The sequence below is a fragment of the Populus trichocarpa genome, chromosome 3 (assembly GCF_000002775.5).
Source record: "Populus trichocarpa isolate Nisqually-1 chromosome 3, P.trichocarpa_v4.1, whole genome shotgun sequence".
In the NCBI taxonomy this organism is placed as follows: domain Eukaryota; kingdom Viridiplantae; phylum Streptophyta; class Magnoliopsida; order Malpighiales; family Salicaceae; genus Populus; species Populus trichocarpa.
In genome coordinates, this window is record NC_037287.2 from 12905033 (window position 1) to 12928275 (window position 23243).

The following is a 23243-nucleotide window of genomic DNA, read 5'->3' on the forward strand; positions in this document are numbered from 1 at the left end:
TCGGGCCGTTTTAGACGACAGCTTCGTTTTATATAATAGTGCATCTTCGACTCTAGAATCCGCGTCGACGTTAAAAAAACAAGCTATCCAAGGTTGAAGAATTAATACTGGTGTGCTCTACCGGCCTTCCTTTTGTCTTTCTTTGGTCTGTTCTTGACACGCATGCAATCTACCAGGTCAAGGTTGAAGAGTCAATTACTGATGAATTGCAAGGGAGATTAGAAGACAAGGTAAAACCCATGAAATTTCTTGGCTTATAATAACTGATGATCTCTTAATTATCGAAACTGCTGTTTCATGCATGATGCCCCCCGAGTGCCTATATATACATGTGTGTGTGGGCTATATATATATATATGTCCTTCAATTTGCTACCGCATCATCATCCTGGCAACGTCCTTAGCTTTTTCTTTGTTTTCTTCGACACAACATTAGTGGACATCTGATTCCTAATCTCAGCAGGCTCCGTTGGCAAAAGATATGGCATTCTCATCTACGAGTTCATTGCCAGTCATGATGAAGCAGACAAAACCAGATGCTGAAAGGACATTACTAAATGCTGTTGAAGATAGATATGGAGGAGTTAAGGTAGATGTGGAGGATTCCATGGACTGTAATGATTATGTTTCTCTGCTTAGAGATTCGATAACACAATGGAGGAAGCAGGTAAATCGAGCTGAGGACCTCTTAGAAAACAGTTCGGGTAGCGAGCGATTACGCTACGCCGGGACCATGATTGTACTATTACAAAACAAAAGTTCTTGATTATTAGCAACATCATTAATTCTTTTTTTCTTATATATATTTTCTTTAGGGGAAAAAGGGTGTCTGGATCAAGTTACCTATTCACCTTGCTAATCTTGTTGAACCTACAGTTAAGGTAATTAATTAAACACAAACTGGCAGTTTGTGCTAGCTCTCAAAAGCCACACATAGAATCAATGTCTCTAACTATAAATAACTGGAGTAGGTTCATTTTCTAGATTTTCTACGTGGGAATGATATAATTCGGACTAATAAAATGCGCAGGAAGGATTTAGGTACCACCATGCAGAGTCAGATTACTTGATGTTAGTCTATTGGATTCCTGAGACTCCTGACACGCTTCCTGCAAATGCCTCCCATACTGTTGGTATTGGTGCCTTCGTCGTAAATGATAACAGAGAGGTAACTTTTCCATAATTCAACCTTTTTTCTGTGGCCGTCAAGTAGTGCTGTGGCGGCGGTCTGGGGAGGAAAATCCCAGTTTGAATTTCTTTATCTTATGGTAAACATATACTTTCTGGTCAGTTACTAGCTCTAAGAAAATTCAATCCTGAGATACTAAGAAAGGTCAATAAGGGGAGTAAAACAGTGAAATTCCATGTACAACTAGGAGCTTTTCATTTTAATAAAAGCATTTGCATGGACTATGTATTGAGTTGGTGGGGGTCACGTAGAACCACATTAGTTGAATACCACTACTTAATTAATTGTTGTGTTATTTGCAATAATTATATGTTGAAATTAATAAACTTTACATATAATGATTTAATTTAAAATATATAGTAGGCAACAAGTCATAGGTGCAATTTTAGTACGTAGTTTAAATATTATTGTTATATAATCAGTTGTTTAGTGATTTCCCCATAGTAGTTAATTTAAAATATTTTTTAAAATATAATTTATTTTATTTTCTCGATGTGTATTGAATTTAAATTATCAATTTTTTTAAAAAAAATTGTTATATAACTTGATTTCATAATTTTATCTAGAAAAAATAATTAATTAAAAATTATAAAGGATCAAATAGTATATAATTCAACTTCCATGCTATTAATTATAAATTTTTTAATAGTTTTCTCATTTTTTTTTAATTTGGTATTAATATTTTAATTTTAAACTTTTTTTATCTTCATATATATATATATATATATATATATATATATATATATATGCGCGCTGGAAGCTGGGGAACAACTTCAAGATTGCCTCTTAATCATTTTGATCCTAGACAGTTGACAGCTCACAGCTGTTCCGTTTATTTTTGTAGACAAAGTATATTAATCCTTCCACTGATATATTAAAACATGCATGCAGCAAAGAGGTTTTGGATAGTTAGTACATGAACGATTCAAATCTTACTGAAATGGGAAAAATTTCCATATCAAATTATTAAGATGGAACTCAAGCGAGTTTGAAAAATAACTAGTTATGAGAAAGATGGGTGCTACGGGGTTTTTCTCCGCGTGCGTGTGCGCGTGTACACGCAGCAATATGAGCTGAAATTGCTGGGTAAGACGCTTTGATAATTTCCCCATGAGAGGTCAAACGATGATTCCACTTGGCTGCAGGTACTGGTAGTTCAGGAGAAGAACGGGGCATTCAAAGGAAAAGATGTATGGAAGTTCCCTACGGGCGTCGCTAATCAAGTGAGTATCATAGGATCAGGAGTGCTGTGTTCATATTCGGTGAATGTTTTTTCCGCATGTACTGTTGAATATATACTAAAGTTTCACGTTCACAGGGCGAGGATATTTGTAAAGCTGCAATTCGAGAGGTGAAGGAAGAGACTGATGTAAGTTCAATTTCATGGTTTTAGGCAAAATTAACAACCTGTGCTTCTATATATATATATATCCTTCATTAGTTTTATGTCTTGATGCCTTCCAGCAAGTTTAATAATAATAATTCTGGCTTTGTTTTGGTTCAGATTGACACAGAATTTGTGGAGATTTTGGCATTCAGGTTTGAAGTTTTCCTTCTCCTTGAAGAAACATGAGACGAAAATTTCGTTGTAATATGATATATATATAAAATAAGGACAGTATATTAAGACTTTGAAAAAAAAAATTCACCTATCTATGACTAGAATCATATAAAAAATATTTGCTACTAGGATGAATATCTTGGATTATTATATATATTCAATTTAATCTTTACATGACATTCCTTTTTTATTAAGTGATTTTTCTTTTTTCATACGTAGCCAAACCCACCAGACATTTTATGGGAAATCGGATTTATTTTTCGTTTGCATGCTACGACCACTGTCCTCTGACATCAACAAACAAGATTCAGAGATTGAGGCAGCTCAGGTACTTTTAACTTTCAAAATTGCAGCTGACGTTTTTTTGTTTTTCCTTGCTGTAAGAACTCCGCATTTATAGCTGAATTTGAATTGATAGCTGCGGACATAATTTTATGTGAGAAGTAAACGTAAGTAGAGCTCCTGCAAATTGTGACTTTCAGGGGGAGCCAAAAGGAGACAAGATTTCAGTTGTTATATTATTTTAGTTAAAATCATATAAATTATTAAAGGAGGGGTTTGAAAAATAAATGTTTTATAGGGGTCGGGGCCCATGCCTCTCCCGTCTCCACCTGTCTCCACCTCTGTTGACTTTCCTTGATTTATTATGAATATAATAAAATTAATAGTCACTTGACCTTTGGTGAAGGTTTATAAGTTGAACTCCTGATTAGTATGTTAGTATCGTAAACATTTAAAATTTATCAATAACAGCACACTAAGACGCTGTTAAACGGTTTTTTATACAAATTTAAAATTATTTTTATTAAAATTAATTTTTGTTTAGATTTTGTATTATTTTGATGTGCTAATATCAAAAATAATTTTTTTAAAAAATATTATTTTAATATTTTTTTGAATGAATATTAATTTAAAAAACAACCGTTATGATACTGATAAAATATATTTAACAATACTATTTAAAAGTTTAAGGACATATAGTAGTTAATTAAAATTTCTTGAAAATTGCATGCTTTTATATATAATAGTGAATGTCTCACACACACACTAGCTAGCTAATAAAAAAAAATTAATTTTACACTTGAGGTCGTGGCCTAGCAGAGGAAGAGACTTGCTCCCTTTTTCTGTCACCGGGTTCGATCCTCTTTATGTATGTCTGTCACCCCGCGGTGCCTTACTCGTAATAATTTCGTTCATTTTTTTATTTTTATTTTTATGTAACTCAGTGGATGCCAATTGAGGAGTATGTAGCCCAGCCTTTCAATCAGAAACATGAGTCGTTCAAAAATATTGCTAATATATGCTTGAGGAAGTCGAGGAGAAACTACACAGGATTTTCCGCAGTGCCCATGGCGTCATCGTCTGGTAAAAAGTCCTATTCCTACTTCAACAAACTTCAGCTTGAGAACGAAACCACCAATTAGGGGTTGAAAGGTTCAGTCATGCCGTGCAAGCAAAGCCCTTCAGCCCTGCACGCAAAATAAATGTATTCGGATGTCAAATATATAATTTACTAGTTAGGTAGCACGCTATACATAGCGGCTCACCTTTTATTTTTATATAAAAACATTATAATAATTTAAAATTCAAGAATATTAGTTCTAGTTATAATGTCAGATCCAAGAACATTGAATCTGGCTACAATATCAAACCCAACAATAATATTTATAATATTAATAATAATATTCAAATCAAATTCATGGTTGTTTCTCAATATTGATAATATTTATTTTCAAATTTATTAATTATTTTATTAATAATATTGATTATAATAAAAATAATAATATTTATAACACAAATAATAATATTTTTTATATTAATGCTTTTAATTATAATATAAATAATAATATTTATAATACAAATAATTATATTTAAAAACTCAAGACCTAAAAACCTTGGGTCCTAATGTAGGATCCATTAGCCTTGGGTCCTGACGCCGAACCCAAGAGAATTGGCACATGATGCAGAACCTAAGAGAATTGGGTCCTGACGCAGGACCATCAACCTTGGGTCCTGAAGCTGGACCTGTTAGCCTTGGGTCCTAACGCAGGACCCAAGAAATTGGGTCTTGATGAATGATTAATAGTCTTGGGTTAGGCGGGGCTGCAATACCTAATTAATTTGGGTTTGCACTCTAACCACACCCAAGCTCCTTGGGTGAGGCTCCCCTTTCGAGCCCCAAGTTTCTTGGGTCTGGAAGGGGATGCCTCACCCCAATTAATAATAATAATAATTAATTTTACTATTCAAATCAATTCTATGTTTTTTTAATATAGTAATAATATTAATGAATATAATAATATTAATAATACTAAATTCGTCTGACCCAAATTCTTATAATATTTATAACACAAACAATATTATTTTAAATATTAATATTATTATTTATAATAAAAATAATAACATGTATAAGATAAATAATACTATTTTTAATATTAAAAATTTTAATTATAATAAAAATAATATTATTTATAACACAAATAATAATATTTTTGATATTAATACTTTTAATTACTATAAAAATAATAATATTTATAGCACGAAAAACCTAAGACCCAAGAACCTTGGGTCCTAACGCTGGACCCAAGAGAAATGGGTCTGGATGTTGGACCCAAGAGAAATAAGTCTTGACGCCTGACCCAGGAAAATTGGGTTCTGATGCAAGACCCATTAGCCTTGGATACCCATGCCAAACCCCAGAGAATCGGGTCCTAACGCAGGACTCAAGGCTAAGGGTCCTAACACAAAACCCAAAAGAATTATGCTAATAATAATAATTTTAATATCAATAACATTAATTATAATAAAAATAAGAATATTTATAATATAAATAAGAATATTTTTATTTTATTAATTATAATAAAAATAATAATCTTTATAACATAAATAAGAATATTTTTATATTAATACTTTTAATTATAATAAAAGTCTTAGGTCCTGATGCCAACTTCTCAGCCTTGGATCCTGACGCAAGACTCAAGAGAATTAGGTCCAGACCTAGTGCTTTTGTGTCATGTTGTGCAGCCGGATCCAAAGCTATTTTGGGTCATGTCCCCAACAAAACCTAACTCTAATGGGCCTTGGTGATGGCAGGATCCAACACATAATTTATTTATGTATTTAATAATACATGTAATTCAAAATCACTGACTAAAAAATCTAAAGATAATAAAACATTGATAAAACTTTAAATCCCATACACTAATGTTATCAAATTAAAATATCTTTTAATACCCTAAATATTATTATATTATAATATTTATAAATTATTTTTTAATGGATTTAACTGTTAAAAAATTCTCTTATATAATATAAAGTATATGATGTGAATCAAAAATTTATTGAGAGCTCCATCAACTTTAATATAATAATATTAGAGAAAAAAATTAAAAATTTTCAAAATTTTTTCAAAGATTTTTTGAAACGTAAAAACAAATATGTCTTAATAAGAAAATTCAACACAACCTCAAATGAAAAAAATTTATGATCACCCAACTTTTAAACAATATAAGAAAACTCCCATCAATTTATTTTTTCTATACTATATGAAAAAAAAATTAGATGAGAGAAAAGAAAAAAAATTAAAAAATAATTATTAATGGGTCATGCTAGGGGCAGGACCCAACGCTGATGGGTCCTGCTTGCAGCAGGAGCCAAGGCTGAAGGGTCGAGCCACAGCACGACCCAAGGTTGACTAGTCCAGTGGCGGCTGGACCCAAAGTTATTTTGGGTTCTTCTGGGGGCATGACCCAACTTAATATATTCTTCTTGGGTGTGGCTGCGCAGCCATACTCAATCTCAATATATTTATAAAAAAATACAAAAAATATTAATTTGAAACAAAGAAAACAATGAAAAATTTTCAAAATATTTTTGAAACACAAAACCAAACATCCTTTAATAAGTAAATTCAACTCAATCTAAAATGAAAATTTTTTTATCATCACCCAACTTTTGTATAATATAAAAAAAGTCACATTAATTTATTTCTTCTTTACAGTATGGGAAAAAATCAATAAGAGAAAAAGAAAAAAAATTCAAGAGTGAAAAAAAAACAATAATATTTACATCTATATTTTTTTGAAGAATTATTAATATAATCACATCAAAATAATACAAAAACATCTTAATATGAATTAAAAAAAAAATATTAATTTGAAGTAAAGAAAATAAATAATAATAATAATAATTGATTTTACCCTTAAAATCAAATCTATATTTTTTTCTGTAGCAATAATATTTACTTTAATTTTAATAATATTAATGAATTTAATAATATTAATAATAATATTTAACTTGTCCAAGTTCTTATATTTTTCAATCTTTAAAAAAAATTTATGTTTTTTTTTATGATAGTAATATTTTTTTTAAATCTAGTAATGACAATAACAATAATAACAATAGTAATAATAATTCTTAATTTTACCCTTCAAATCAAATCTATTATTGCTTTTCAATATTAATATATTTTCTACAAATCTATTAATTATTATATGAATAATTTTTATTATAATAAAAAAAAATAATATTTATAATACAAATGATAATATTTATCATATTAATAATAGTATTGAACTTGTCTGGCCAAAGTTTTGATAGTAATATTTTTTTTTAAAAAAAAGTATTAACGATAATGATAATAATAATAATAATAATAATTGATATTATATTTTTTTTTCATTTTTCTTATTTGCAGGTTCTGCAGACCCCGTCGCCCGGGCTTGCAAACTTAAGGCGCAGGGTAGAAGAGACCTTGGCGTGCGAGTCTGCACCTAGCGCCCGGGTCTGCAGAGTCGGGCACATTGGGTCGCGGTCCCGGGCTTGTGAGTCTGTAGACCTGCTCGCAGGAGTCGACACCCAACGCACGGGTCTGTAGACCCGCTCGTCGGGTCTTTAGTAAGGTGTGCGAGTTTACCTAGCGCCCAGGGCATGGCAGCCCCAGGGCCAGGTGTCCGCAGCCGAGTGCTGCTGCCAGGCGCGCTGGTTTGCCCTCGCGCCAGGTGTCTGGTGCCGGTTCGCGGATCTGGCCCAAGCATCCTGGCTTAAAGCCGAGCGTCAGGTGTTTGCAGCCTGGGTTGTGTAGCCCCACCAAAATCCGAACTGACAATTTTCTCCCCAATCAAAAAGACAATCCCACCCCTACGGTCTTTGCAACTTTATGTGGCAAGGACAACTCTGTCATTATGCCTCTCCAACCCACAGTGCTTTTAGCAAAGAGCAAACCCAAACAGTGCAGTCCACAATGAAAGCACTTTCGGTCTATAGTAACTTATGCTATGATACCGAACAGTGCAATCTACAATGAAAGCACTCACAATTCACAATAATTTATTCTACAGTAAAACACTGGTCTCTTTTAATTATAATTAATACACACATGTATGTATGTATATATGCATGAGAGAGAGAGATTAGTTTATCAACACTGCATAAAACTATTTCTCTTACCAATAAAAAATTAGTAGAGGCCAATAAAAAGTAATTCTGTGTACCTTCACTTGATCGGAACACTAATCAGTATTTTATTAGTAGTGTTTCTTAAGGTATTTTTTTATTTGAAAATATATTAAAATAATTTTATTTTATTATTTAAAATTTATTTTTGATATTAATACATTAAAATAATAATAAAAATACAAGTTTCATAAAATATAAGTTTAACCACAGTCTTCAAGCACTGCATCTCGGGAATATTGAAATATGTACTCTGTATTTAGGAGACAATTTTTATAGTGTCTTCTTCTCGTCTTGGGAGAAATACAGTTGCTAGCAAGCAAGACACCCAAACTGGTCCCTTATCTTTGTTGTCCCGTCCAAAAAAGGGGTGAATGCTGGGTCCAATTCATGCATTACAAGAACACACACTTTCCTAAAGTTGAGCTGATTGGTCCATCACTGTGCTGTTAAAAATATATCTATTAATTTTTTTTGGGTATAATTATTCTGTTTCAGACCGTGTAGGTTATTCTTTAAACAATTTATTTTTTGTGTTTTAAAAATAATTTTTAAAAAAAGAATTTTTTTTATTTTTTTTTATTTTCAAATCATTTTGATATTTTAATATTAAAAATAAATTTTAAAAAATAATAATAAAATATTATTTTAATATATTTTTAAATAAAAATTATTTTAAAAAACAATTAATACCACAATATCGCTATTAATTACTGAACTGTAGGTCATGTTTCATTTGGATTCTTAGAGAATCAATACATAGGTTGTGCAGTGCCACGCGACCGAACACTACCAAGCCTAAATTTTTTGTTCTCAGATTATATTTTTGCTTGCAATTAATTGGGTCTTGGGCATAGATACCAGCTATAGTTACTAAACCACCATCTATGAACAACAGTTTTTGGTCCTTCAAGTTTATGTATATTTTGGTCCTTCTAGTTTATGCTGATCAGCAGTTTTGTTTTGCTTTATAGAAACATCAATTAAATTCCCAAAAATTTTATTCGATTTCGAAAACTTTGAGAGACCGAAAATTATAATGGGCCCAATCCATCACAACAAAAAGCCCATGACCCAACTTAACCCTGGGCTTAAATCTTTTTAAACCGAAACCATAAGGATCAAGGAAAGACGAAAGAGAGGCGATTGCAGTGCTCTGGTGCTCCGACGAATTCTCTCACATGTCTGTATGTATCCTGACCGAGAGAGAAAGAGCACGATTCACTTAAACCTAGCCCTAAATCAACCCACTCTTGCAGAGAACTCACCTCCGGTGAATTTTCCGGCGAAAATCCGAATCCTTAGTTAAATTCTTTCTGAAAAAGTAACAATGGCATCTGTCGATAATGGAGCTCAATCTGAAACAAAGGTAAATTGATTTTTCTGTGCTGCTTTTGTCGATTCTTGTTGAACTGGATTGCTGTTTTTGATAGGATCAAGCAACAACAAGTACTACTGCTGCGACTGATCCATACAATGTCGAAGCTGCAGAAATATTAGCTAGCAGCGCACAGGTTTGCGTTTCAAGGATTTAATTTCTCTTCTGCTAAAGTATATTAATTTGCTTTATCCATCTATTAGTTGATTGTCTGTTGTTTGGTTATTGTACTTGTAGCATATGCCGATTGCCCAAGCTGCACCGATATATGAGCAAATCCTTTCACTGTTTCCCACTGCCGTGAGTGTTTTTTTCTTCTTAACTTTCTTTTCTTTTGGTCTCTACTTTTATATTTTCTATTTCTTATAACAAGTTACAAATTGTCCATAGTTTTGAACTTTGCGCTTGAAAGAAGAATTATCATGTGTTTTCTGTTGTAAAATGGGTTATGGATATCGTTTTAGAACATATCTTGATGTATGTTTTGAGGTTACTTCACTTTCTGTTTTAGTCAAAATTTTGGAAACAATATGCGGAGGCACATATGGCTGTGAATAATGATGATGCTATAAAACAGATATTTAGCCGGTGTTTATTGAATTGTCTTCATATTCCTCTTTGGTATGTGTTTCTCTTTTATACTCATATCTCTCTTTTGTAGAACATCTTCACTTTATTTTACATGGAACTCAGTGGAGTATGGACTTGAAAATCTTTTGTCGTTTTGTAGGCGATGCTACATTCGATTCATCAGAAAGGTCAATGAGAAGAAGGGTGCAGACGGGCAGGATGAAATAAGAAAAGCTTTTGACTTCATGCTTGGTTATGTTGGTGTGTTATCTCCCTCGATTACTTTACTAGTTCAGCTGATTGTGTTTTTGCCATATTTATATGTACATGCTCATATAAATTTAACCAAACGCAACAAATTCTGCACATCTATGCATATAATTTTTAGTGCTTTGACCTTCAGAGCCATTGTTTTCTCTCTCACTTCTGCCATGTTTTGATGCCTGATCATTGACACTCTTGGATTGGCTGTTTTCCTTAAAATAGAACCTTGGGTTATTGGTTGGCCTGGCTTAAATTATAGTGTTTTGAGCTCCACAATTAACTAAAGCAAGTATTGTTGCATGCGCAGTGACTGACTGCCTGTGTAGGGAGCACATGCTATCTGCCTATACAGGCACAAGGCAATGATGGTTTTTCAAAAGACACAATCAACTAGGTTATTGAATGTACATGTATATGTGGATACACGTTAATGGGTTTGATAAGGGTAGCAAATTGTAATTGTGTAATTATAGTAAATGGGATTGATCTAATGGTGTTCATTTCTGATGCGTGTGTTACCAGGGGCAGACATGGCATCTGGGCCTGTATGGATGGAATACATTACCTTTCTGAAGTCACTACCAGTTTGTTGAATTTCTTATCTATATTTTCCACTTTTCATTTTCAGATTCAAAGCGATGATTGTTATGAGATGGTTATTCTGTTCAACACACACACACACACACACACACACATATATTTTATCTATCATTATTTGTTCTTATAATGTCTTACATGCAGGCTCAAACTGCACAGGAAGAGTCAATACGGATGACCGCTATACGTAAAACATACCAGAAAGCTATTATCACTCCTACCCATCATGTTGAACAACTCTGGAGAGAATATGAAAATTTTGAAAATTCTGTCAGCCGGCAATTGGTAATGTTTAGCTATGGCATTCATTTGTGATCTAAGCCATATTCTTGTTAAATGTAAATGAATTTATACCTATTCACACACATGCGTGTGCAGTTTAGATGCTTGCTATCTTATGACATTTTATTAACCAGGCCAAAGGACTCGTATCTGAATATCAACCAAAATATAACAGTGCCAGGGCTGTCTATAGGGAGCAGAAGAAATATGTTGACGAAATTGATTATAATATGCTAGCTGTACCACCAACTGGATCTTTCAAGGTAATTTCCCACTTGCTTTTGGTTTTTCAGTAATTATTGTTCCCCAAATGCATACAGAAGTACTTGGGTTTCCAAATTTTTGTTGTCTAAACATTCAAATGGGTGTCCATATCTAATGTGGAATGTAAATGAGCAAGATCACTAGAAGCCATCAAATTAAGTGTTTTATACTCTGCTTTAATAGTTTTTACTTTTAGCCCTGCCTCTCATCATATCATATCTGACTTGTCTGCAAGCGTGGGCTATATAAGAATCCGTATGAGAATTGGCCATAAGATCCAAAGATTGATGCATGTCTGCTCCCTGTCTTAAGCACTTTGTTTGGCATCTAACCAGTGTAGGAGTTAGAGGAATGTTTTCTAAACTGGGTGAGTTCGGAATCATTTTAAAATTTAGAAAAGTCCTATGCTTGGTTGACTAAAGTAGGAGGCTAGCCACCATATCAGGTTGTTTTGGAAGAAACAACATATGACTAGAGTTTCTGGGCTGTGACATATGTAATACCTGCTTGTTAGTATGCTTTTATAAAGTTCTTGAACAAATAAATAAATAAAAGCTCTTATCTGCACACACATCACTTAGTTTTATCTTTTGGGCAATCTGTAATACAAATGCATGTCACAGGAAGAACAACAATGGATGGCTTGGAAGAGATTTTTGACGTTTGAGAAGTAAGAGGCATGATTCTTTTATTTTTTTACAATAACATGAATGAATCGATGAACTACACCTGTAGCATGGGGAAAATTAATCTGCGTTTAAAGTAGATAAAATTACCTATTAGCTTTTGGTCCTCAAATCATCTAATTTTTGAATTAATAGAAGCATGAGCATGCTTGCACTAAAATATCCTATTTTGTTTATGAGACTTGGAAAATAAGTTTTCCTTGCCTCATTTTAATATGAAAAGCTGGTGTAGGGTTGGAATAGGGAAACAATATAACACAACAATCAAAGCAGTGGGATGGCTAAAACTTGAATAAAGTTGAAGGAATTGGAAAGGATGTTAAGATTTATGGTTTGTTGAAAAATCTCTTAAGTTTGGATGTATTGATAAGAAACAAAAGACTGTGCCTATTTGTACTAATGTAAAGCCCAGTCCCAACTCTTGTAGGAAAAGGATTCACTAGTCTTGGTTGCCAATTTATACAAACTTAATCTGCAAAAAAATATTTTAAAAGATCGCATGCTACTCACATGACTCCTAACTAATTAATTAAATATAATTCCAGAAACAAAATAAATAAGATGAAGCTCTTGTGTCACAACCTTAACACAAATATTAGATGATAGGGGCTTCGGCGGGTATGGCCTTCTAATCATCAACAAATCATTGGCGCTAATGTTTTTGGAACCACACTCCAACTGAAAGCCTTAATCTTGGGCAACCCCTTGGTTTTCCAAATATATACATCTAATAGGAAATGCAAAATATTTAGGTCCTAGTGAGATAAGTACACTGGTTTTGCAGAAGAATCTATAGAGCCTTCTGAAATCTGAAGTCTATACCCCACTATCAGGTGTGAAGGAAAAAGGAATCAAGAATCTGAAGTGAAGTGAAGTGAGGAGATCCAGAATCCATCTCTCATTTGAATTCTTGGAAAAAATAAGGTCCCTAGACATATTACCCCTCTCTCTCCGGAATAGAGAGAAATGGGTATTGTGCAAATAAAAGAGAGATTAGCTTAACATAAATCTCATTAACTTACAAGTTTCTTAAGTTTGAAAATTTGATCAACTTCTTATTTCCTTTGTCCATGCCATAAAAGGAATATCCAATGACAATTGACTTATAGAATGAGGTGATTCATGTTTATGTGAACTTGTTAAGGTTGTACATGTTGCAGTCATCACCAGCGCATCTTTCATTTTCATTAATTGGATGTTAATATTAAGCTATAAGTTTAGATGAGATTTTGTTTTGAGCATTTTTAATTAATTTCATATATCTGAATTGTCAGAGGAAACCCCCAAAGGATAGACAGCGTGTCCTCCAACAAACGAATTATATTCACCTATGAGCAGGTAATCTGAGACCAGTTGCTTATCTTTCCATTTCTGCTTCCCTCTTTCCTTGCCTAGTTCTTTATTCAAGCTCAATTTATTCCATATGCATACTTTATTGGAATTACTTGCATCTTCTCCTTAGTTTTTCGTCAGTTGTCACTTAAATTAATGGGATCTTTGTGCTAACTTTTTTTTTATCATTGTAACCATCTTATTAAAGGTAATATAAAACCTAAACTCAAAAAAGAAAAAAGGAAAGGAAAAGGGTAATACAAAACTTGTTAGAACATTAGCTATGTAGCATGAGCAAGCAGTAATGAAAAAGGAAAGAAATGAAATGGAAAGGAAAGGAAAAGAGACTAAAACAAATATCTTTACAAAAGAAAGAATATATGGCTGTGATGCATTCCATTTATCACATATTGCAGTTGGAGATTAAAAGTTTCTATTATTTTTTGGAATTATTCTGGAGCTTAAGAAAGCCTCTGAACAACCATGTTGCTGCAAAGAATCGGATACTACTGGCACAATTTTGGCTTTCCTGTTAGAATGAGATGCAGTGATGGCTAATCATTTGAGCATACTGTCTTAATTGTTTAGTACTATGTAGCGATGGTTTTTATGTTATCTTTTAGACAGTACAATGTCTTTTCTTTAACTTCCATTTGCATTTTGTTTGATCACATTCAAATAATTTGTCTGAATTATCATGCTTGCTAATGCATATCCTAGTTTCAAGGCCATTGACTTTTGTTGGAACATGGTTTTTGGTTCGTTATCCTTACATTTCAACAATGAATTGCTCATTGCACTGTGTTGGTTTCCAGTGTCTGATGTATTTGTATCATTATCAAGATGTATGGTATGACTATGCTACCTGGCATGCAAAAAGTGGCTCTATAGATTCTGCAATCAAAGTGTTTCAGAGGGCTTTGAAGGCTCTTCCAGGTTTTCTTTCTTCTTTTACTAAATAAAGTTTTTGAAATTCCATGTAACCTTCATATTACCATATTCTTTATCATTTATGCTATACTTGGAGTCTAAATAGGTAATATAGTTCAATTATTTCCTGTTGTCTGTCTTTGACTGGACTGAAGCATCTCTCCCTGTCATGTATTTTTAATTCTTGTAACCAGATTCAGATACGCTGAAGTATGCTTATGCTGAGTTGGAGGAATCTCGTGGAGCAATCCAGGTATGAAAATTCTTCTTCTTCTTCTTCTTCTTCTTCTTTCAAGTGGCCCTGTCTTCATTATTGATGTTTTAAGTATGCTTCTGCTTTCATGCAGCCTGCAAGGAAAATCTACGAAAGCCTCTTGGGAGATGGTGTTAATGCAACAGCACTAGCTCATATACAGGTAAGGAACTCTCAGGCTCTGCTGTTGATTTCTGTCTTTTGAATGTGTTGTGTTTGTCAGAGCATCTTGGAGACCTAATGAATATTGATGTACAAACATGAGCATAGGGATAGCATAACTTTTTTGGAAGATTTAAACTTTATATTTTAGATGGTTAGTGGTGTGGATGAATTACTGATGGTGGAGGATACTTGTAGTGGTTGTTTATGAAGAAATTGTGGCAGTGTTGAATTTTCAAATAAATTTGATTTCTCTATTGATCTACTTATGTTGAAAATCCAGACAATAAGAAAGGGTCCACATAAGCATAAATGAGATAAGATGTTGAGGTGCAGTGTAGTGGAAATGACCAACAGGCAGAGTTGTGGCTTTTGATGATGTTAAGAATTGGGTTGTCAGGCAGCTTGCAAATGTGGTTGATGGCACTTCCATCTAGCCAAGCCATGCCTGTCTTTGAGTTCACAGGCAGTGAAGTTAGAGTATTCTGAAATAATAAAGCTCTATTTTCTTTTTGCATCACAAGATTTCCCCATTTACCGTACAAGCATGAGCAAAATTGTAAAACCAAATCATGTTATAAAGTTAATTGACTTGACAAACTGGTGACAGGGAAGGTTCCCAAAAGTTTCAAAAAGATTAAGTTCCTTGCATTTTTAGTAAAACTACTGCAAACATGTTTTTTTTTATTTCTTTATTTGGTTGGTTGGTTTGTCTTTTTGCTTGATTTGTGGTTTCAAAAGAAAATTCTGATTCCATGCATATCCTAAACTTATAATTGGGTCATTGTGTTAATAAAATACTTCATGGCTCATGCAGTCATGCTACTCTGAATGATTTATTGATTGTTTTTATGGTGTTTCATGCTGCAGTTTATTCGCTTTCTAAGAAGGAATGAAGGAGTGGAAGCAGCTCGCAAGTACTTCTTAGATGCTCGGAAATCCCCAGACTGCTCTTATCATGTTTATGTTGCTTATGCTTTGATAGCATTTTGTCTGGACAAGGATTCAAAGGTATTTCTCTTGGCAAGAAAGGAAAAGAAAAAAATGGAACTTCTCTATGGCAGCTTCATGCTTTTCATTACATTGATTGGCAATGAGCAGCATCTGTTAATTTATGCCAACCAAGGAAGATTATCTAAATTGATGATTCTTATGCTGTATATTCTTGCAGATCGCGCACAATATTTTTGAAGCAGGATTGAAACGCTTCATGCATGAACCAGTGTACATTCTGGAGTGAGTTCTGCTGTTCTTTTAATCTGAGTTCTGGCATATATTTGGTTTATGCACACATAGACCTAAATTTCATATACAAACCAACACCCCCCCCCCCAATCTCATATATACCCTATTATTTTTTACCTAATCTAGTGAAATGTATAATATGTGGATTTCCATGGAATCTTGTCCAATGAGAAACAGTTCTTTCATCATCTTTTGTTCTCATTTACATATAAATTCATCACTGTAGCAATACCATTTTATGCAATAATACTTGTAAGTTTGGACCAGCAATTTTTTTTACTGCTGTCTGCGAATGGTGGTGTGGCTTACCATTGATAAGGATACTTGCTGATGGCCATGGGCGTATCGCTATTGAAACGTTTGCTTCTGAAATTGCTACTTAAGTGGGATACCATACTTGTGACTTTTGATATTTATGGTTGTTACTTGGGACACAGATGTAGGAAATTGTGACCTGAACAAAGTTGGATGGTGCATCTTTATGTTCTGTTATTAAAAAAGGCGGAAATACTAGCACTAAGATAGATGTTCATGATTGTTTTATCTGCTAATATGGTTCCTCTAAATGCCAAAATTTCTCCTGAATGTTGCAGATATGCAGATTTCTTGTCCCGTTTGAATGATGAGAGAAACATTCGAGCTTTATTTGAGCGTGCATTAAGCTCGCTACCACCCGAGGAATCTGTTGAGGTTTTCACTCTCATTTTTACAACATTGTATAAGCATAATAGATCATTATGTCATAGATTAAGCTCTTTCTTTTTTCTCTTTTTGAGGCTGTTATAGAGTGACTTTTTGACTCTGAGTCACATTTAAAAAATTATTTTTCACATATTAACTTGTGTGAACAAGAAGTTAGGGGTATTGTTTGGAAAAAAATGTGAACGTTTGCTAGAGGCATGGCTTGGATTTTGTTGCCTTTTGACCATTGTTCAAATGTCAAAGCATTCAAAAGTTTTAGCACGATCTTGGCTTGCTATTTTTTTTTCAAACTGCATTTCAGTACCTTAAATGTATTGTATTCTCATAAATGCTTCTAACTGCATTTTAGTACCTTAAATGTATTGTATTCTCATAAATGCTTCTACAGGTCTGGAAACGATATATCCAGTTTGAGCAAACATATGGTGATCTTGCCAGCATGTTGAAGGTAATATTTTGTTTTTGGTTTACATTTTAACAAATGGAACTGTTACTATTAACTCTTCTGACAGTATGTGCCATGATGAATATGGTTTCACAAAATGATCAATGATAAATCAGAACAGCTAATGTCGAGCCTTCTTTTTGGTCAGAGTTGTTCTTTTTATCTATAATTCTCCATTTATCTAAAAATAGAAAGATGTCTTTCTGAAACCTTCAAATTATTTTCCCTGCAATATCCTACACACTACATTCCTAATTCCTACCATGCACACGCCATCCAACCTGCATATAATCCCAAAATTCCTCACTCTCCCCTCCATCTAGAATTTGTACATCCTCTTCTCCGTTTCATATTTCTCATTCCTTCTATCTCCCCGTTCTTACCAATGGAAGGGTGTCATGAATGATGACATTTATTCTGCAGGATTCCATGATCATTCAAACGAGGCATGATCATTCCTTGTAAACTGAGTGGCCTAGTTGATAGATAAATGTTACTAGAATTCTTCTTGCTCTTTTCTATTTTTGATGATTTGAGCCATTCCATCCTATTGAGTTTTTTGGCGAGGAGAAAATTATTAATGAAGAAGATTCGAAGGGAATTGACATAATGTGGGAGCGATGAGTGTCAGAGCACACCTTTCCACCAAACCACATGGGAATGAGAATCTGAACTCCAAACAACTGCAAATGTGTAATATAACTTGGCTACTCACCAGCAATATGATTCTCACTCAAACGATGTGGACTCTTTCTTAGATATTTTTTCATGCTTCAAAAAATTTGATTTTTCCTTAACAAGCTTTCAGTCCTCACTATTAGTAGATTAGTATAGGTCGAGCAAAGAAGAAAAGAAGCTCTTTCGAGGACAGGGGAAGATGGAGCATCAGCATTAGAGAGTTCATTGCAGGATGTTGTGTCACGGTATAGTTTCATGGATCTTTGGCCATGCTCCTCTAAGGATTTGGATCACTTAGCTCGGCAAGAGGTACCAATTGAAAGTTTTTGTTATTTGCTATGCTGAATGTTGCGATGGAAAATGACCATTGCTTGTCCTCTAACATGTTAAATCTGCAGTCGTAGAAGAAAATTTCAGATTGTTTTCTGTTGAAGCTTTCTCAATGTATTCACATTTAAGTTTCCAAATAATAATTGGGAGGGGAACTTTTGAGGCCTTTAAACAAATCATAACTAGAAAACCCTAAAGAAATATTTGAATTCTCAGAGAGCTGGATGTCTGACATAATTCATTATAAATTCCAGCTGATAGGTCCTCTACAAGATTGTCATAGACAAATACTGGTCCTGTTCTCATTCAGATAGAAGAAAGCAACATTGTTAACAGTAATGAAAAGATGTTTTGCTAAGTAAATGCATATACTGTTCCTCGGGACTATACATCAAAGTATTATTCCAGAGAACAAAACTGTGTCCATGTTCCTATATCATATCTTACTTTCTGAGGACAACACACATTGCATGCCACTGATATTAAATGATAGGAGAATTACTAACTGTTGTTAAATTATTCTTTTATTTCCTTTTTTTTTGTTTATAGGATATGCATGCTTTTTTTAATTAGAAAATTGCCATTTAAAACGTGTTGAAACATTATAAACTTTATGCTAGTGCCTTCCAAGATACAATTCTCTATGTTTGTATTGCTGGTTCTGAAACTTTTCTTTGATTCTTCAGTGGCTAGCTAAAAATATTAATAAGAAAGCAGAGAAGTCTGCTGTTTCTAATGGACCTGCGACTTTAGGTACTAATTTCATTTGTCTGTTGACATAGTTACTCCTTTTTCTGTCTTTTTCCACTGGGTTAATTTTGCTTTATATTTATACAGATAAGATTCCTGCTGGTCTGGCAAGTAATTCAAATGTATCTGGTAAAGTAATTTATCCAGATACCTCACAAACGGTAATTTATGACCCAAGGCAAAAGCTAGGTACACAACATTTTTTGCATGGTTTGTACTTTTGTGTTGTTTGTTTGTTGCAAGTCAAATATTTATACACTATTGTCAAATCCCAAGGGAGCTCTGGCTCTGTAATATACAATAAAAAATCTGGAATAGGCATAGAAGTTAATGATGAACTGCTACAATTGCTTGAACAAAATTTTCCTGCGTCCACAAATTAACAGGACAGCAGATAAGATGTCTGTTAAGGTCACTTGAGCCTTTTAGGCGGCTTGACGAAATAAATGATCATGTTATTGTCTTTCATGCCATGTCAGAGAAAATGGCTACCACTTGACAACCACCTGGAATCAATACTTACAGAACTTGTCACATGTTGATTATTCTTATGCATCATAAAAATATCTGAAAAGTGAAGCTATAGGGAGAAAATGTTTGCTTCAGCAACGGTCCCAATTCTCAACAATTTGTTTTTGGTGGAGTTGGGGCAGGGGCAGCAAACCTAGTACAGGGCCAACTTGTTGTCATCTAATTGACCTGGTCATTCAAGGCTTCCTATTGGCTGAATTATTGGACTATTAGGCATTGCATCAAACATTCAAACAAATTCAGACATCTTTCTGCCGATCTTCTAATATTTTGTTGTCTGGCCTTTCAAATCTTATACCAGCTGCAAACTTATGATCTACATTCCTTTTTCCTACATCTTGTCACCTGGCATCATTTTCTATCAAACTCTCCTCCTGGCTACTCATCTGGCCATGCCATTATCCGATAAGAACAGTTCAATCATGTATAGAGTTGTTAAATCTGCCAGATAAATGAAATAAGAGATGGAATAGGTTTGAGATGTACAAGTTGATAATAGTAAGTGTAAGATGTCACTTATAAAAATCAAACAACGAGATTTGCATGCATATTTAATCATGTATATTTGACTTTTGATTTTGGCATATACTAAGTGGTGTTCTTATGTAGAGGCTGGAATTCCACCTAGCACAACAGCGTCTGGGTTCAAGGCTGCTTCTAACCCATTGTCGAATCCTATTGGATTGGCACCCAATGTATTTGATGAGGTGCTGAAAGCAACACCACCTGCATTGATATCTTTTTTAGCAAACTTGCCCGTAGTTGAAGGTAATTACTCAGACTTTAATACCATATATATCCTAGTAAAAATTTCAATTTCCAAGATTTTGCATTAAAAATTTCAGTTAACTGCTTGCATTCTTGTTGATATGATATGCGAGCAGTTGTGTATATCACTACTGTTTTTTTTATCTTTATGAAACCGCCCCACCTCCCCCGCCTCCCCCGCCCCCACCCCGTCAGTTTTGACATGAGGAGAGGTCTTGTAAATTGGGAAATCTGATCCTTCCATATGGGAATAACTAGGATGCTTGTGAGCAAACATTTCTTGCTTATTGTGCTTGGTGGTTGCTCTATACTACAGATTTATAGCTCCTTGAATTTTATGTAGGTTTCAACCTTTAAATTTTATTTGATTGCATGGTACATTTGTGCCGTACAGATTTGTACTTTACATGGTCAATTTGGAGAGTCCAAATCTCCAACTACTGCTGCTGCTGCTGATATCTATTTGCTATACATGGTTATTAATGTTTTTTTCTTGATTGTTTCTAGGTCCTGCACCAAATGTAGATATTGTATTATCAATTTGTTTGCAGAGTGACGTACCTGTTGGGAAAACAGGAAAGTCAGGGACAACCCAAACTCCAATGCTTTCTGGTCCTGCAACAAGTGATCTTTCTGGTTCGAGCAGATCACGTCCTGTCCCAAGCGGTTCATCTTTCAAAACACGGGATAGACAATCTGGGAAACGGAAGGACCGAGACAGTACGTTTATGTTTTTTCATTCACACTTAGTTGAAACTATGCTTATTGCTATCTCATTCATTTTGGTTACATACTGTATGTGCCGGTCACTGTGTCACATGCCCTTAAAGATATACTTCTCGCACTACAAAAATTTTCACAAGTTTTCTCCTTTTCATGTATTGAAGCAAATGAAATTGTAGTACTTTATATTTGAATAGCAATTTGGCTTTGGGTGTTGCTTGATATCTATCAGGGTTAAGATTTTAAAAGTCCATCCAAGCTTTGCACCTCCTAATTTAAAAAATCTTGCTTGAACTTCATCATTGCTTTTGTATCTTATAATGGATGCCGTGACTGTAGGGCAAGAAGAAGATGAAACGGCGACCGTCCAAAGCCAACCATTACCTAGAGATGTTTTCAGGATACGGCAGATTCAAAAATCGCGAGCTGCTGCTACCACTTCACAGACAGGGTCAGTATCATACGGAAGTGCTCTTTCAGGAGATCTGTCTGGTAGTACCACCTGATCACCATTCGGCATAAATGAATTGTCAGTGCGAGTAGATCTGTTTTTACATAGATGTATTTTGATAGTTCAAATTATAACGACCACACGCTACAGGGAAAGTTAGGATTTATAGTCTCCACAAGGTGTTGTGGAGCCGTTCTCAAAAAACTTTATTTAATTTTGTGGTGATTTAAAAAAAATATTTTAAAGAATTTCCATGATTCAAATTCTAGAGTAAAAAACCTTTTTTTTGGGTCAAAATTCTTTCTTTCTATTTATGCAATTCTTTTTTTTTTTTTTTTTGACAAAGCCATGACTTTTTTATTTTTTATCAACATGATTTTTTTAAATAAAAGGCTTAAATAAGAGTTTAAATGATTTAAATTTAGGAGAAAAAATGTATTTCAATTACAACATTAAAACACTATCTAATTAGTCTAGAAACTAACTCTAATTAATCTAAAGACTAAAAGCTAAGCCAAATAAAAAAAAATCGAAACCCAATTTACGACCAAAAAATAAACACTATGAAGGCACTGGCGAAAGCGATTTATTCGTCAATATTAAATCTTTGATGCCATTTCAAATATTCATTACGAAATAATGAAATTACGATGGAGACGTTTTTTTTTCCTTGATCAGCATTGTTGTTTAGGATTTTATTAATTTTTTTTAACCTTTATTTTCAATCCATACATGACTCGTTTGATGTGTGGGGGATTTGTCTTTGCAACAAGCTGGAGCCACTCGGAAACGTCTTCCACCGCACCTCCGTGCAAGTTCTACGTTTCCAGTGTTAACTAACTACTTGCTTATGGAAATGCTGAACGGTTGCAATGCAACTTGATCCCCGATAAGATTGTTCCTGCATCGTTCACGGTTAGTGCAAGTGGCAAGGATAGCATAAAACTGCCTGCTGGTTACCATGGGAATGCGTTCACCTCTCCGGTTGCACTTACAAAGGCTGGATTGCCATGTAAAAATTCATTAGAGTATGGACTGGAGTTGGTCAAGGAGACAGAACAGATTGAGTGAAGAGTTGGCAATCAAGGGAAGGAAACAATATAGGACAGTCAGAGACTCTGTAATTGCCGATGCAACTCGTGTGCCGTTTGGAGAGATTGATTTTGGCAGGGAAAGCCAGTATATGGATCAGGGATTGATTTTGACAATGAAAAGGGGGGGCGAATAACAACTTTTCAAAGTTTAAAACCATGACCAAGTCTTAAATCAAATTAAATCCAAATCTTTTCAAATTTCAATTCAAAACTTAAATTCCTAGTTATTAGTATAAATTGAATAATATAGGAGTGTTTATTGATTGATTTGGTTTAGTTCGTGGAGCCCTGAGCTACCTCAAATTTGCCCATAAACTTTTATTTTATTTCAATTATATTTAATTTCTTTGTAATTTAGTGTTTTTTCTATTCTGTAAAATCTTTTAATTTCCTGCTTTAATTTTTTAGACTTGGAATCAAAACCTAGCGAACGGAAGAAGAATGTCACGATCATTGTACACAACAGCCAACATGAAACAACAACGTGAGGAACAACAATCTCGACAGCAGGTATTATAAGAGCTTGTTTAACAATTACAGAACATATTTAGCAAGGTGGACTAGTTAGTAAAGGTACAAGGAGAAAAAGCATATTGAGTCTCCTC

At 34.0% G+C, this 23243-nt stretch overlaps 2 protein-coding genes across 4 annotated transcripts; both read left to right on the forward strand.

The window, feature by feature from the left end:
- Window positions 1-359: 359 nt before the first annotated feature.
- On the forward strand, window positions 360-4353 carry LOC7491923 (nudix hydrolase 2). The gene is made up of 8 exons (XM_002303447.4): window positions 360-666; window positions 815-880; window positions 1030-1167; window positions 2334-2411; window positions 2507-2557; window positions 2693-2727; window positions 2969-3077; window positions 3976-4353. The coding sequence occupies exons 1-8, from the start codon at window positions 481-483 to the stop codon at window positions 4171-4173; spliced, it is 861 nt and encodes a 286-aa protein (XP_002303483.4). The 5' UTR covers window positions 360-480; the 3' UTR covers window positions 4174-4353.
- Window positions 4354-9319: 4966 nt separating this feature from the next.
- On the forward strand, window positions 9320-21841 carry LOC7465490 (cleavage stimulation factor subunit 77). Of its 3 annotated transcripts, XM_002303448.4 has the most exons (23): window positions 9320-9572; window positions 9637-9717; window positions 9819-9881; window positions 10093-10202; window positions 10312-10412; window positions 10938-10999; window positions 11157-11297; window positions 11429-11557; window positions 12182-12228; window positions 13519-13582; window positions 14392-14512; window positions 14701-14759; window positions 14854-14922; window positions 15792-15932; window positions 16093-16157; window positions 16760-16856; window positions 17257-17316; window positions 18148-18300; window positions 19008-19074; window positions 19159-19260; window positions 20212-20370; window positions 20878-21090; window positions 21433-21841. In XM_002303448.4, the coding sequence occupies exons 1-23, from the start codon at window positions 9534-9536 to the stop codon at window positions 21597-21599; spliced, it is 2310 nt and encodes a 769-aa protein (XP_002303484.1). In that variant the 5' UTR covers window positions 9320-9533; the 3' UTR covers window positions 21600-21841. The 3 variants fall into 3 exon arrangements, with proteins under 3 accessions (XP_002303484.1, XP_024453615.1, XP_052307479.1); XM_024597847.2 differs by lacking the exon at window positions 10093-10202; XM_052451519.1 differs by lacking the exons at window positions 9320-9572; window positions 9637-9717; window positions 9819-9881; window positions 10093-10202; window positions 10938-10999 and having other exon boundaries at window positions 10311-10412.
- Window positions 21842-23243: the final 1402 nt, after the last annotated feature.